Source organism: Aphelocoma coerulescens, chromosome 21 (assembly GCF_041296385.1).
Source record: "Aphelocoma coerulescens isolate FSJ_1873_10779 chromosome 21, UR_Acoe_1.0, whole genome shotgun sequence".
In the NCBI taxonomy this organism is placed as follows: Eukaryota; Metazoa; Chordata; class Aves; order Passeriformes; family Corvidae; genus Aphelocoma; species Aphelocoma coerulescens.
Genome location: NC_091034.1, coordinates 7072425 through 7087975, shown reverse-complemented (window position 1 = coordinate 7087975; position 15551 = coordinate 7072425). Strand labels below are relative to the sequence as shown.

Below are 15551 nucleotides of genomic sequence, written 5' to 3'. Positions count from 1 at the left end.
CCCAGCACAGCACTTGGCAAGGTAAATGGCTTTGTTAAGTCCGTAAAAAAACAGACTCTGTGTGTCCTTAACTTGGCGCCCACCGAGGTTAATGTGTGAGGGCCGATATGCCGCCCCCCACCCCGGTTGGGTTTTCCCCGTGCAGCGCCAGAATTTCACCACGCAAATTGTTTCCCCATAGCAATTACCAACAAAAATATCTTTATTAAGTTCTTGTGTGTGTCCCTAACACGGGGGCTGTGTGTGAAGGTCGATATCCTGCCTTCCCTCCATCCCCTGGCTGTATGGAGTGCCAAAATTAACACAAATTGTTTCCCCATAGCAGTTATCAATAAAAATGTCTTTATTGAGTGCTTAAAAGTAGAAACTACGCGTGTCCTTAACAACCAGGGTCCACGTGTGAGGGTCAACATCTCCCCCCCAACCCAGCTGCATTTTCCCCACTCAGTGCCAGAATTCACCACGCAAATTGGTTTTTTTTCTTGTAGCAGTTACCAAAAAAATACCTTTATTAAGTCACTGTATGTCCTGACCGCTAACCTTGAAGTGTGCTTTTAATTTAACAGCTTTCAGTGACAACAACACAGGGAAAAAGCCACCAAGGAGAAGTTCCACACCCACCCCATCCTTGGAGGATTTGTTCCACATTTTCCAGTTTAGCAGCAGTCCCACAGCGGGTTTGCTTCACAATCAAATCCCTGCTCCCAACACGTATATACAGACTCTGATATCAATGGTGGTGGTGCACAATACGTGAAAATATCCCCTCTGGTTCTTTTCCATCTCCCAGGGCAGCCAGGAACCCTTCCTGTCTCCTCCTCTGGGCTAAAGCAGCCAGGGACTTGAATGTCTTTGGCTCATAAATAGCCAAGTCAGCCAGAACTTTCCTGTTCAGCTCCACCTGGGACTAAAGGCAAGAAAAATTGTTGGTGTTGTTGCAATTTTTAGGAACAGCACTGCAATGCTTAATCACTCTTTATTAAATATAGTGAATGCTGTTTACTGTTTATATAAACACTCCTCATTAAGTATCATTAAAGACTCTTAAGGCTTAAGACCTGAGGTCCTAAAGCAGATTAACTTTTTGTACCCTCTACAATTTGGAGCTGGTAAAGACTGTCAGACACTCCCTGGCCATGGATGTCTCATTAATGCATTGTATAAAAATTATTTACTGGCTTTCTCTAAGTTTTTCTGGTAGAAACCAAGAACCAAAGAAGAATCTCTTTATTTTGCTCAAGGCCATGTGTTCCAGGTTAATCCATGGCATTTGTATCAGCTCAAACAAATGAAAACAGAATCAACAAATTGAAACAAATTCCCAGCATGTTTTAAAAACAAGGGACAATGGCACCAAGTCTCTGCACTCTCCATGCTCAATAAATCATCAAGTAGTGAAAAGAACAGGGATTTCTTAGGTTTGGGGTTTTTTTTTGCTAATCCAAGCTTTGTATTTTTAAATTTCTCACAGTAAAAGAAAAAGCAGCTGTCACTGAATGCCCACAAAAAAAGCATTTTAAAAAGTCTCATTCTTAAGATACTGAATTAAAGTTTTGGGGACAGAGCCACCATGTTCACCAGGATAACAGGGGATAATCCATACAGGGAAGAGAAACAAGTTTAGGGCAGAACTTAGTTCCTGAAGTGGACAAAACTGCTTTCACAAGCAGAAGGCCTTTCCTCACTCTAATGAGCGATTAATTACCCTCCAAGCCACATCCTTACCTTGACCAGGTTGCTTATGAAGGCTGGGTACTTCAAACCATGTTCGAGGGAAGCTGCTCCAATCCTTGTAATCCAGAGCTGAAGGCGTAAAAATTAATATATTGCATGAAAAAAAATGCTTTAAAAGTGAACCTTTTGCCACGCTGATCTGCTCACACTTATTAAATATAACATTTTCATAGGATCATGGAATATTCTGAGCTGGAAGAGACCCACAGGAACACGAGACAGGAAAATGCTTCCTTAAACTCCTACTTTTCACCCACTGGCTTTGAGGGACAATGTAGGAACCCAGAGTGCCGAGAATATTTCTCTGCCTGTTTTTAAGGGTTCTTACCACCCTGAACAACGCTGTTTTAGCTTCAAACCTTGGAAAAAATTACCAACAGTCAGACAAGAACTAGAAAATACAGTGGTGTGAATTAGGTGATAGACTGCTCTGTAAGATTGTCACAGGGTGAAAAATTTAGAGGTTTTGGGCTTCTCTGTAGTAAATAGATAAGAGTAAAAAATATCGAAATGGAGGATTGTTGTTGCTCTCCAAACCTTCTTCTCCTACTCCATGTTGTGCAGTAAAAGTAGTTTGGGATGACTGGATAGAAAATTCTGCAGTTCCTAGGTGTGTTACTGAATAATTGGTAGGAAAGTGAAAATAATGTACGTTTTTACTAACCATTGGTTAAAATATCTTTAAAAGCTGTGTAAATCTTGATAATCAGGCTCACTCCTGCTTTTCTGTGCTCTATGCTGTACCTGGGTCACGCTGGTGGCTCTGTTCCTCTCATAAGACTTAATAAACAACTATCTGGAATCATTGAAACTCAAGGAAAAGTCTGGGTTTATCCTTGAAACTCCTTGCAAGGACTTTCAGCAAATTCTCTCCCATCAGGAGGGACTTGATTTACGGCACAGTTCAGTGTCAGGAAACCCCCCAGCAAAAGCAGCAGCTATTTCCCTTCTGCCTGGCTCCCATTTTGATGTTTCCACCCAACATTTTGCTCCTTACCGCTCTGAGGGATCTCTTCTTCTCCCTCCTGGCCTTGGTGGACCTCACGAAAGCCCTGCGGACGCTCCTCACTGCCAGCCTGTAGCAGCGGTTCTTCCTGCCACGAAAATGCTGGAAAAAAACCCGGGATGGTCTTAAATCTGTCCAACCTTTCAGTAACACTAATGAAGCTCATCTGCGTTTCACAGCTCTCCACGACAAGCATCACCGAACCCTTCACTAGCACCCCCAAGCCTTCAGTTGGCACATAATAAAAATATTCTTTCCTCGGTTTGTATCATGGAAAACCTGAAGCTGAGGAGCGGGAAAGGTCTCAGTCCAGCAGAAGCAAAACCAGGCCTCACTTTGGGCTGTGGTTCTGTGGGAAAGGCGGCCACAAAATCATGGTCAGTGCTTTCACCCAACCCTGAGCTCCCCTCAGTTGCATCTGTATGAACAGGGTTGGGGCAGGAGCCTCTGATTTGTCAAAGAGCTGCCCAAACAGAAAAAAATAATGGAATTTGTTTACTGACATCCATCTGACGTGACACAGGAAAAAGCAGCCAGTGCTGCATCAGAAATAACTGGTACTGTGGGCAGCTTAGGTGCTACAAAACCAAAATATTCTCACTTCCTGCAACATTTTCTACCTCAGTAGTACAGCGAGATGTACTACCTAGGACATCCTTGAGAAATATTCTTCCCTAGCCTCGGTACAGCAGCTTGAACTTCAGCTGAAATCACCTTTCAAAACGCACTTGAGAACAAGGTTCATTTTTTTTCCCAGTAAAACAAACAAACAAACAAAAAACACTCAAGAAGAAAACACAATCAACACAGCCTCCAGCACGCGGTATTTAATTAAATACAATCAATTCATAGCACGAGGCAACCAGAGAATCGCGGAACGGTCTGGGTGGAAAGGGACCTTCAAGGCTCCCCAGTGCCACCCCCTGCCACGGGCAGGGACACTTCCACCGTCCCCGGCTGCTCCAAGCCCCGTCCCACCCGGGACATTCCAGGGATGGGGCAGCCGCAGCTCCGGGACCCTGCAAGGGGCACAAGCAGTGCCGGGGCCGGGCTGCGGGCAAGGGGATGCGGGGCTGGGGCTGAGCTGGGGCCAGGGGCGGCCCGGGGACCTGGCACTCACCCGCGCGTACTTGAGCACCTCCTGCACCCTCCAGAAGCGGTCCGAGAGCCGGCTGCGCACCCAGCGCGCCGCGCTCAGCACCACCATGGCTGCGGCACCCGAGCCTTCCGGGGCGGGGCCCGAGCCTTCCCGTGATCCTGCCCCCGAGCCTTCCCGTGATCCCGCCCCGAGCCTTCCCGTGATCCCGCCCCGAGCCTTCCCGTGATCCCGCCCCGAGCCTTCCCGTGATCCCGCCCCGAGCCTTCCCGGCCCTGCCCCGAGCCTTCCCGTGATCCTGCCCCGAGCCTTCCTCTGATCCTGCCCCGAGCCTTCCCGTGATCCTGCCCCCGAGCCTTCTTCTGATCCTGCCCCGAGCCTTCCCGTGATCCTGCCCCCGAGCCTTCCCGTGATCCCGCCCCGAGCCTTCCCGTGATCCTGCCCCGAGCCTTCCCGTGATCCTGCCCCGAGCCTTCCTCTGATCCTGCCCCGAGCCTTCCCGGCCCTGCCCCCGAGCCTTCCCGTGATCCTGCCCCGAGCCTTCCTCTGATCCTGACCCCGAGCCTTCCTCTGATCCTGCCCCCGAGCCTTCCCGTGATCCTGCCCCGAGCCTTCCCGGCCCTGCCTCCGGATCTTCCTCTGATCCTGCTCCGAGCCTTCCCGGCCCTGCCCCGAGCCTTCCCGGTCCTTCCTCCGGTCCTTCCTCCAGCCCTTCCTCCAGCCCTTCCCCCGGTTCTTCCTCTGATCCTTCCCGGCGCTTCCCCCGGTCCTTTTCCTGATTCTTCCCGGACCTGCCTCCAGCCCTTCCTCCAGTTCTTCCCCTATCCCCAACCCTTTTCCCGTCCCTTCCTCCTGTCCTTTCTCGGTTCTTTCCCAGCCTTTCCGAGTCCCCCGGCTCCTCTCCCGCAGCACGGTGCCTTTTCTCCGTGCTGGGCATCCTCTTCCCCAGCCTGAGGACAGCCATGGAATCATGGAATATCCTGAGTTGGAAAGGACCCACAAGGATCCTCCAGTCCAGCTCCTGGCCCTGCACAGACCCCCCAACAATTCCACCCTGGGCATCCCTGGCAGCGCTGCCCAAACGCTCCTGGAGCTCTGGCAGCCTCGGGGCCGGGACCATTCCCTGGGGAGCCTGGGCAGTGCCCAGCAGCCTCTGGGGGAAGAACCTTTCCCAAAATCCAACCTAAACCTCCCTGACACAGCTCCAGCCCCACAACTCCAGTTCCCTCAGGTCAGTGGTCACCAGAGACCTTCACCCTCTGGGTAAAGAACCTTTACCCAATCCCAGCCCTCTCAAGTGACCATCATCACCTGCATGAGGTGTGACCCAAAGCAGCCCAAACCTACAGCTCAGCTGGGAACAGCCACACACGGTGTGGTGGGGTTGTACCACGGAGCTGCAGCCAAAATTCCCTGTAAAATGGAGCTGGGCTGCTTGGAGCGTCCATTCCCACAGCTCAGTGAGGGATTTGGAGCAGACTTTGGGCTGTGTATCCCCAGCAGTGCTCAAACCACCAATGTGAGAAAAATGGGGGTTTTGGAAGGATTCCATTGTGGGTAACAAGCCTTGCAGCATCCTGTAAGGGTTAGGGTTAGAGAATGTGAGACATAAAATGAAAATTTATGAACTGCAGCAAACCACAAGATGGTGCTGCCAGAAAATTATTCCTTGGGAGCAGCAGTCCTTGCGTCAGAGAACTGACGGGTTTGTCTGATGCTCTTTAATCATCACCAGTTCCAGCATCTCAAAGCAATGATGCTCCTGTTATAAACTGCTCCATCATCAAGATCTTTCCCACTTCTGGGCAAGCACTTGTTAAGAATGTGGAAATTTCACAGAATTAGAGAATCTTTCTTTGTATCCCTGAGGTTTGTCTGACACAAAGTTCACTTGGTTATTACGAGAATCAGTAGAATGTGTGGGAAATAAATTTACAGAACGCAATTTTCAGCCCTCCCACAGGTTAAAATACATTTTCATTATAGCAAAAGAACTTTGGAAAGTCTCACTGGATTTAGCAAAGCTTCATTGAATCACTTTTTGGAATACTTGTGTTTCACCACACCCCTGTGCCATCACCAGCAGATGGTAAAACCAGCTGTAGGACTTTTAGTTGCCCAGCACCGAGTTCATCTTTCCATGGTTTAAGCCTAAAATTGATTTCTCTTCCTGTAGTTTTGGGTTGGGTTCTTTCTGTTTGTGTGACTCATCCTTTTTTCCCCCATAAATCAAGCTTGAAAAATATTATGTCCTTAAATCTAAACAGAATTTAGACAGGCAGAGTAAACACTGAGCTCCCTGCCACTTGTCACGTTTATGGTTTCCTGCACAGATTCAGACTTTTTTATTAACACTGTCTCTGGCCTGAAAACAGGATGGATCCAGTAGTTATTTCCCTCGGGATGTCTGGACAGATCTGAGAAGAGATTTCACATTTTGCAGCTTGAGTGGAGGCTGCTGCCCTGCAAACTCCCCTGGGAGCCATCCAGCCCAAGAGTGCAGGCAAGGAAGATGATGAAAATGGACTTGTCACACTCTGCTGTCTGTTTTAAAGGTTGTTTCTCTCTGTATTTTTTAATATCTCTCTCTTATTACTGTGACTGTATCTTAGAGGCTACACAGGCATGGAGACATCACTGAAATTCTTAAATAATATTGATCATATGAGGCAGATGAAATCATTGGTAATTGCTGTGCCTTCACTACAACAATTTCAATACGTTCTGCAAACAGGAACAGATGACTGCAGAGCATGGATGATTTCTGAGGAATACAGTGATTATTATCAATTTCTCTAAGGTTGTTTTGGGGGGTTTTTTTGTTTTGTTTTTTTTTTTTTTTTTTTGGGTTTTTTTTTGTTTTTTTTTTTAATCCAGAGAGGAATTTTAGAAACTGAATCAGAATAATTAAAGTTGGAGAGGGACCATCTTGACCTGGGGATGGATGGTTCGAGCGTGGCTCTTGGGTGCTGTGTGTTAGATCCAATCCGTGGGGAGACAGATGTGAAGGATTGGCCAGCACAGAGAGCAGCTCTGAGGCTGTTCTGTAAACACAGCAGTGTTGCAAAGCTGAGCTGCCTCAGAAGGGACGACACTGCTGGGTCTGAGTGGCTGTGACTGCAGCTGAGAGCAGTGACACCAGCACACACTGCTCCCATCTCTGCTGCATGGTGAGGGCGAGGACTCCAGAGAGAGGGGAAGCAGCTCCTGCTCTTTATCCTCACTGCTCACCTCGTTTGGATGAGCCTTGAGCAGGAATATTTGCTTGGGTACAAGGTGAAGAGCATGGAAAGGTGAAGACAAGGAACTGCCTGGGAGTGCCTAAGCCTGATATCCTGAACACCCAGCCGAGCTCGAAGGTGGAGTGGGATACTAAAGTCACTGAGCAGCCCATCCCAGCTGCCACAGCAACCCTTTGGGACCTCTTGGGATCGTAATCCTAGGAAAAACAACAACCAATTCAGTAGGATTCTGGATTCTAAACCAAAATAAAAGCTACTGCCAAACTTCCAGCAGCCAGATCTGCTTTGGGACTGAGGCTGGGACGCTGCTGGAAAAGCATCTGAAGGAAGCAGACTGTGCTGAGCAAGTCCTGGGGAAGCAGCGGGCCCAAAGGGACCTTTCCTTCCCTGCTCCACGATGATCTCTGGTTGAGGGCTCCTGGCCACGTGTGGAAGAGGCAGAAGAAGCCTTTGCAAATTCCTTCCCAGCTCTGTTAGACCAAAAGCAAGGAAACCCTTTTGGATAAGAGCGTGGGTTGGTGCATCTCCTTGAAGAATGTCTGGCCAGGACCCTGAGGACTTTGGAGCAGAAATCCTCTCGGAAAGGTCTCGGATGATCCCTGGGCTCCCCCCGTATGACATGGATGACCAGCTCCTTCCCAGGGAGCCACGCAGCCCCTGGTGCTGCCTGGCGTGGAGCCTGGTGATAGGAACCATGAACTCCCTGGTCTTTCTCCTTAATTTGCTCCTGATGTTTGTTATTTTCACCATTGTGCTGCTTCCTACCATTGTGGTGGTGTACTTTGGCTTCCAGTGCCACTCCCAGGTAAGTGCCTCGCTCCCTGTGGCTGCAGGGCCACACCTGAGGGTTCCTTTGAGCCCCAGCTGAGCAGTGACCCCAAAGGCCAGGCAGGACACCCCAAGCTTTGGCTTTGTTTCCCTAAGGAAACAGATTTTTCCCTGTGTGAATGGTCTGGGCTGACAAGGACAGGTGTTGTGGGGAATTGGGCAATAAAGTTGTGTCCCCATGGAGGTGCCAAGCAGAGGTGCCAGGTGAGGTGAACACACTCTGTGCCGTGATGGAGCTGCTGTTTGCATTTTCATTTCACAATATTTCTCTCTTCCCTGGGATTTCTGTCACTGAAAGCTGCCAACCTGAGCTCCAGAGCTCACAGTCCTGCCTGGCCTCTGGGAGGGTTTGCTGCTTTCTGTTTGAGTAAGTTTAATATCCATTAGGATCTGCCTAATGATCGGATTAGTAAAGTCTGACAGAATATATAATCCCCTTCTCATGCCAATCTAACATTCCTGTTCCCAAACATTCTGTGCATTCCTCACACCAAAATGAGCCTCCTTTGTCCATCCAGGCTCTGTTTGTGTCCTCTGCACTGCATTATTTCCTTGCTTACCAATCTCTTCTTGGTAGATTCCTTTAAACATTTTTGGGATCGCTTGACTAATCGTGGCTGTGAAAAAGCAGTTCCCTGTTTTCCTTGCAGGCACGGGCTGTTGGAGCAGTTCAATGTGCCTGTTTCATAAGTTCATAAACAGGCACTGCAAACTGGACTGAAAATGGGAAAAAGCCTCCCAGAACTGCCCCTTCCAGCTTCCCTCACCTTGGAAAACCTCAAGTTCTCCTTTGCATGCACAGTCAGAGGCTTTGAGGAGATGCAAAATGGTTTTGAGTGCAGCCAAGTGGACCAGAAGTGAAAGCCCCTGTGTTGCTGGAAGCTGTGAGGAGTCTTTTAACACAGAATTTCCTTTAATGCAATCATAGCAAGGGATTGTGGCTTCACCAGAGCAGTCCCTGCTTTTGGGCCATGGCTTTTCAGTGCCTCTCCAGCAGCCAGAGGCTGATTTCTGCACTGCAGGTCCATTAGACGGATTTATTGTTGGTTTTTAGGATGATGGGTTGTGTTTCTTTTACTGCTGAAAGAATAAGGGAAAAGAATAAAGTCTGGGGACATGGGGGCAGCCTGCAGCATTTGTTAGTGCAGAACAACAGAGTGCTCAGCTCAGCTCTGCTGCTGCCAGCACCAAAGGAAGGCTTTAAACACCACTCAGCCAGGCCCAGTGAGGTTTTCTTTGCAAGTGGTCTCTCCTGGCAGGTTTTTCAGGCAGAAATGAGTGCACACAGAGAACAGAACACAAAGGGGTCTGGAGGGTCTCCAGCCATGGAATGAGCAACCTCTGTCTGCAGAATCGAACAGATTTCTGTGGTTTTATTTATTTTGTTAGCAATATTTTTATTTTGTACTTCCCAGTGTAGCACCAGGAGGCCTTTAGATTTGGTTTGTGCCTGTCCAATGCTATTGGATGATTTAATAAAGATGAGTGTTTCCTGCTCCAGGAGCAGTGTGCGGTGCTCTTGTCTCACAGGGCTCCTGGGATAATTGAAAGCTGGATCGAGATGTGATATCAGCCACAGACTCTACCTGAAGGTTGCTGAGCTCACCTCTGGGAGAGGGAAGAGGTGTCTTTTTCCATAAAGCACTGGAAACACAAGGGTATTTTGGCCACTGCTGCCACCACCAGGCCAGTGACATGGTTTTGGGTGGCCCTGGCAGAGCAGGTTAATGGGGGACTCTCGGAGCTCTTTTCCAATTTCATGACCCTGGCTCTGCCTCGCTCTCCCCACAGGTGCTGCACTCCTCTGCCCGCTACTGCAAGAGCATCTTGGACGACAACAGCTCCTCTGCCCTCATCATCCTGGGCTTTGTCATCATGTCCCCGCTGCTGGTGGTGGCCATGGCCATCTACTGCAGCCTGGCACGGCGCCTGCGGCTGCTCATGTGCTTCCAGCCCTACAGCCTGGCTGTCTACAAGGGGGGCCGCTGGTGCCACCCTGGGGAGGGGGCTCCGTGCTGTGCCAGGGGCTGCAACACCCAGCTCAAGGCCTGGGTGTGACCCTGCAGCACCTCCCTGTCCCTCATCCTCATCCTCAGCCCTGCCGCGGCTCTGCCACTGCTGCTCAGCCAGGTCAGCCTCTGGTTTATCCCAAAAACTGCCACAGAGTGAAAGCACCGCGTGGGATAGGTGTGGGCAGGGTGTGGCAGCTTTGTCCTTCCCAATGCTCTCTGGTGGTGTTTGTTGGTGTTGTTCCTGTCTGTGTGCTGCTCGTCGCTGGATGCTGTCGCCCTGTGTCCCCAGTTTTCATTAGAAACCATTCCCAGTTTTCTGTAGAAATAAAGCTCCTGCCAAATCCCCCCTGGAGGAGTTTGTTCTGTCGCAAAGCCCTGGCTGCAGCAGCACCACCCCTTGTTCCACGCTCCGTAGCACTGTAAGGTAAAATGTAATTTTTGTTTTCTTCCTGAGGATTGGTTTTTCCAGCTACTTGCCCTGCCTGGCCCTGATACCACCCAGAGGAATAACCTGGGCTGGCTACAGGGGAAAGTGAACTGGAGAAAAAAAAAAAAGAGGAAAAAGAGTTGACATTTTCTGACAAGGCTGAAGAAAAACAAGAAAATTCTGTTCCAGGCAAGGGAGATCTCTCAGGATAACAAGGTTTTGCCTGAGGGCAATGTCTGCTCGCTGGGTACAGATATTTGATAGGAGCTGCTGTTCCTTTTGCTCACCTGTTGTCTAATCCAGCTGCTTTTACAAGGAAAGCATTCTTCAGCCAGGCTGGGCTGCCAGTATTGTAATGAACCAGCCCTGCTGCTATCCCTGCAAAGAAACCCAGAGTTATTTGCTACAGCCTCTCCAATAAAGCAAAAATGTATTTAATTTGGTAGTTCACTTTACAGAGAATTTTAATAACAAAGGGGAAATGAATTTACCTGAAATGTCAGCAGCAGAACAGACAGCTCAGGCAGCACCTCAGGGTGTCCTGGCACGGGCAGAGCCCCAACAAGGCATTCCCAGGAGGGCTGTAGCTCTGAGGTGAACTGGCTTGATCCTAAATTTCCTGTAGAGAGCACAGAGCCATATCCTGAACCTTGGCTCAGATCCGAGGCAGCTGTGCCAGCCTGCAGGGCCCATGTGCCAGGCAGGGACTGTGCCCACAGATGTGGGGGATCTCTGCCTCTGCTTACTCCTCATTCCCACAGGCAGGGCTTTGTCCTGGCAGCTCCCAAACCAGCCCAGAGCCCAGGGCACAGCAGGGAGGACAGAAAGAAGTGTATTTTAACTGGTTTTTTTTTAAAGTTTAACTATGGATGGATTTAATTTCCCTGCAACATCTCCATGCTCAGAGCCACGGCACTGACCTGGTTCTGAGGCACCTCAGAAGACACCAAAATACATTTCCTTTGGCCAGGGACGTGTTTATTATTTGTGCTTCCCTGCCATCACTGCACGGTCCAGGTGAAGCCACAGGAAGATGCCTCGGTGGTTATCAGATGCCTTCAGTTCTTGGAACGCTCAGCTGGGGGTGGTGCAAACACAAACCATCTGTCAGGCTGAGCTGAGATGGGGAAGATCGTCTTCTAGAGCCAAGGACAACACAGAATTTATTGGAAGGATGCTGCATTCCTCCTCTGAGGGAGGCCAGTGGAGAGGAAGCTGGAACCTGCCGCACATACCATGAGAGGATGTGCTGCTCCCCATCTCCTCCCAGGCAGTTTAATATTCCAAGTGCTTCATTTTCTGTGGATAACTCTCCAGTTAAATTGGCAGGATCTGCATGGTAATATAATATGGTAATATACCCCCAGTGACGTGTTCTGGACAGTTCCTTGTGCTCTCTCCATTTCTGTTGCTTCACTGAAACTTGACTGTCTTCAGGGAAGCTTCCCCTGCCCTCCCTCCCCTCTCTAACTGGTCACTGGTGATTGTTTCCAGCTCTGCTGGAGAACTGGGTTAGAATGGATGGAAGTGATTAAAGAAAGAATAATCTGGGAGTGCCTGCAAGGGCCCCTTCTCTCAGCTGATCCTCCTAAGGGGCAGCAGGATGGGTCACAAAGTGCCCTGGGAGTCCTCCCCTGGAACAGGGCTGGGGCACTAACGGTGGGCTCGGTCCCCCTTTAGCTGTCACCCTCCGGGGTGGAATTTCCCCGAATTCCACGTATTGTTCACAAACTCCTGATGGAGCTGCTTCTGTGCCTGGAGGAGCAGCTGCTCCCGCTGTGCCCAGGCCTCGAGATGGGGCTGTGGGGCTGGGCCTGGGCCATCTGGGGCGTCCATCCTGCAGGATCCCTCCCAACCACGCACCTGGGCATGGATTCTGGGATGGATCCTTCTGCCTGAGCAGGGCCATTGCTGGTTAACAGCGTTCCTCCCCGGATTTTTGGCCAGATCTGATCCTATTTAGCTGCTGAGGGCTGAAAAATGCCAAGTGGGAGGGAGTATGTGCTGGAGTGATCCCATGATGGAAAATACAGCGTTGTTTCCCAAAAGGAAACTCCGGGGCATCCGTGTGTCCTGGCACAACGCAGGGATCTTCTGTCAGTGCCAGCAGTCACCTCCCAAAGCGGCTGCCACTGCTTTCCCTGAGCTGACCCCAGCCACCTCCTGCAGCTGGACAGGGACACGGCTCCCACAGCACCGAGCTGCTGCTGGGAATGATCCCAGTGCCTGCGTGTGGCAGCGGGATGGCTGGGGACTGCCACCATCCCCTGTGACAGAGCAGTGCCAGGGCAGTGCCAGGGGGATTGGGGACTGCCACCATCCCCTGTGACAGAGCAGTGCCAGGGCAGTGCCAGGGGGATTGGGGACTGCCACCATCCCCTGTGACAGAGCAGTGCCAGGGGGATTGGGGACTGCCACCATCCCCTGTGACAGGGCAGTGCCAGGGGGATTGGGGACTGCCACCATCCCCTGTGACAGAGCAGTGCCAGGGGGGATTGGGGACTGCCACCATCCCCTGTGACAGAGCAGTGCCAGGGGGGATTGGGGACTGCCACCATCCCCTGTGACAGAGCAGTGCCAGGGCAGTGCCAGGGCAGGCCAAGCCAGGCTGGGCAGCGCTCCCGAGCTGTGCCATGGCAGCCCAAGGGAAGGGAAGGATCTACGCCCCATTCCCCAGGGGGAAAACACAGGGACAATTATCAGCCCAACAAAAGAGCCGCTTTCCCACAGAAGAGCTGGGAGTTGGCCACGTTGCTCCAGGGCTGTGCCGCTGTCCCGGCCGTGCCTCGCATTCCTGCTCCCTGCCAGCGCCTGAGCTCCTGGAAACGCTGGGTGGGCACCGGGACAGCCCCGGGTGTGCCACACCAGCCCAGGCTGTGCGCGGGTGCCCGTGGCTGCCAGGAGCCTTTAAATCCCCGCCAGCTCCTCCCTGGCTACACGGCAGAGACACGAGTGCCTGTGACACAGGGACAGCGAGGGGGGGACAAGGGACACTCCCGAGCTGTGCTCCAGGAATGCCGCCTCGCTGGGCACCTGCGTTCCTTCCCAAAAACCAGACCTGTGGACTCCTCTCTCCTGAGGCAGCTGCGAGGAGGAGCATAAAGGTGTTTTCCTCAGGGTATTCCTGCGTTCAGGAGGGTGACTGGGAGTTACTGGAAGGGACACTGGCCCTTAGAGAGCATCCCAGCTTGGAGCTGTGCCCGCTGGTGAGCTTTTAGGGAGCTGCCTGCAGCTGCAAGAGCATTTTCCAGAGGTGCTGGCTCTGTAACCCCTTGGCAGCGGCAGCGTGGGGAGCAACAGGAGGGTTAATTCCTGAAAGCTCTGTTCTGCTCCTCAGCAGAACAGTGAACAAACCGAGGGGCTGAAATTCCTCTTTTGGCAACATCTTTCTAAGGGTTGCAATGCCAATAACACCGTGTGTGACTGCTCTGCCCATCCTGGCAGCTCACGGCGAGCAGTGCAAGGGCACAACCAGAATTCCCAGCCCCTGCACCTTCCTCGCCCCCCTCCAGCAGAGGAAGAACGTGCCTGAGGAATCACAGGATGGTTTGGAGCTGTAAAGATCAGCTCATTCCCACCGCCCTGAGGACGATGGGTTTGGATAACGGGGTGAGAAGTGCCAGGAGAAAGTGCGGCGTGGGAACAGCCAGGGCAGGTGGCCAAGGGTGTGAGGGGAGCTGGCTCCGGGTCCCTTGTCAGCAGGAGAGAACAGGGATGCAGTTGGCTGCAGCGGTGTCCCAGGGAAGCGATCTGCACTGGGGATCTGCTGCTCAGCAAAGCCGCTGCTGCTACCGAGCCCTGAGCAAATCCCCGGCAGCTCCAGGGCGTGGGGCAGAGCAGGATGCAATTAAAGGCTCTTGAGGATTTCCCCACAGGCACGGAGAGGTGATGGCCTCTGAAGGGACTCCTCGCCACAGACGTTTGGGGAGGAGGAAGAGGAAAGCAGAATTGTCCTTTTCTTTTCCTGTCTTTCAGTATATTCTTGTCTGGGGCTTTGACCAGACCTGCTGGCACAAGTTATCACTCTGGGTATCTAAGGGGAAGCTGGAAAGCTGTTCCAAGCCCTTTTAGGAGCTGGAGATTGTTCTGCCATCCTGACTCTGGGGTGCTTTGGGAGACAGGACATCTCTGCACGAAGCAATTTGTTCCTCTGGTGGGTTCAGCATCACCAAGGTCAACCAGGCCACTCTGGCAAGGACAGCTGGGTCACAGCAGGAGATGCTGGCGTGCTGCTGCCCCCTGAGACACGCTGGGCAATCCTCCAGAGGGGAAAAGCAGACAGGATGTGCAGGGCTGGACCTGCCTTTCAATGGTTTGCGTGAACCTCGGGAAGAGACAAGAAGCAAAGCCAAAAGCTCTCAGACAAGCCAGGGGTGCTGTCTGGTTTGCTCTCTGCTTTCAGGTGCTGCCAGCCCCACTCATGCCTCCACCATTGTTTCCCAAGCACTCAGGAGAGAGCTGAGGAAACCAAGCCCTAGACCCTACACGGATGAACAGAAGTAAAATTAGAAACCAGGGGAGCAGACTTCCTCCAGACTTCTCGCTGCTGAAAGCCCAGAATATCTGCTTTGTCCCTGAAAAGTCCTTCACCAGCTTCCCCTCAGCAGTCAGGGCTGTTTCAGCTCCTGTTGTGATGCTGAGGCTCTGCTCAGCACATTTGGGAAAGATTTGCCTTTTGGCCTTTTGGTGTCTATTTTAGCTGTGCTGACCCTCACATTTAGAGTCCCACCTCTTTGGCCATCCTGGATCCCTCAGCCTCCCTCCACCAGCTGCTGCTGAGGTGCAAACAGAGCCCCTCTGCTCCCACAGCACTCAGTGTTTGAGAGGAACAAGTGTTTGCTGAATCCATCTGGCAAACAAAACTCCTCATCCCCATCCTTGCCCTAAACGAGCTCAGCTGTGCAGGGCCTGGCTCTCCTGCCAGGAGCTTGGGCTTTACCCCACCAGGGCGTGGGAAGGAGGGAAGAAATCCAACCAAACTGCTTGTGGAGAGCTCCTATTTCTTCTTGGAGCTGGCTCCCCTCTCTCACGCTGCCTTTCCCCTCAGAGGTCTCGACCCCTGGAGAGGGAGGCTGGGATTGTGTCAGCTTTGGGGACAGATGCTGTGACAAAAAGCACTTTTCTCTCAAGCAGGCACCAGCTGCCCTTCACCTGCTGCCGAACACGTTTCGTTTGCTGTGGAGTCCGACCCAGCCTCAGCTGGATG

The 15551-nt window shown here is 51.6% G+C and overlaps 2 protein-coding genes across 2 annotated transcripts; one reads left to right on the top strand and one right to left on the bottom strand.

The window, feature by feature from the left end:
• Window positions 1–325: 325 nt before the first annotated feature.
• On the bottom strand, window positions 326–3994 carry MRPL20 (mitochondrial ribosomal protein L20). Its single transcript, XM_069034984.1, has 4 exons — window positions 3861–3994; window positions 2732–2842; window positions 1726–1803; window positions 326–907 (listed from the first exon to the last, which is right to left on the bottom strand). Exons 1-4 carry the CDS (start codon window positions 3945–3947, stop codon window positions 731–733), a joined length of 453 nt encoding a protein of 150 aa, XP_068891085.1. The 5' UTR covers window positions 3948–3994; the 3' UTR covers window positions 326–730.
• A 3619-nt stretch (window positions 3995–7613) lies between these two features.
• On the top strand, window positions 7614–9964 carry TMEM88B (transmembrane protein 88B). Its single transcript, XM_069035103.1, has 2 exons — window positions 7614–7883; window positions 9698–9964. The coding sequence occupies exons 1-2, from the start codon at window positions 7614–7616 to the stop codon at window positions 9962–9964; spliced, it is 537 nt and encodes a 178-aa protein (XP_068891204.1).
• The last annotated feature ends 5587 nt before the right edge of the window (window positions 9965–15551 follow it).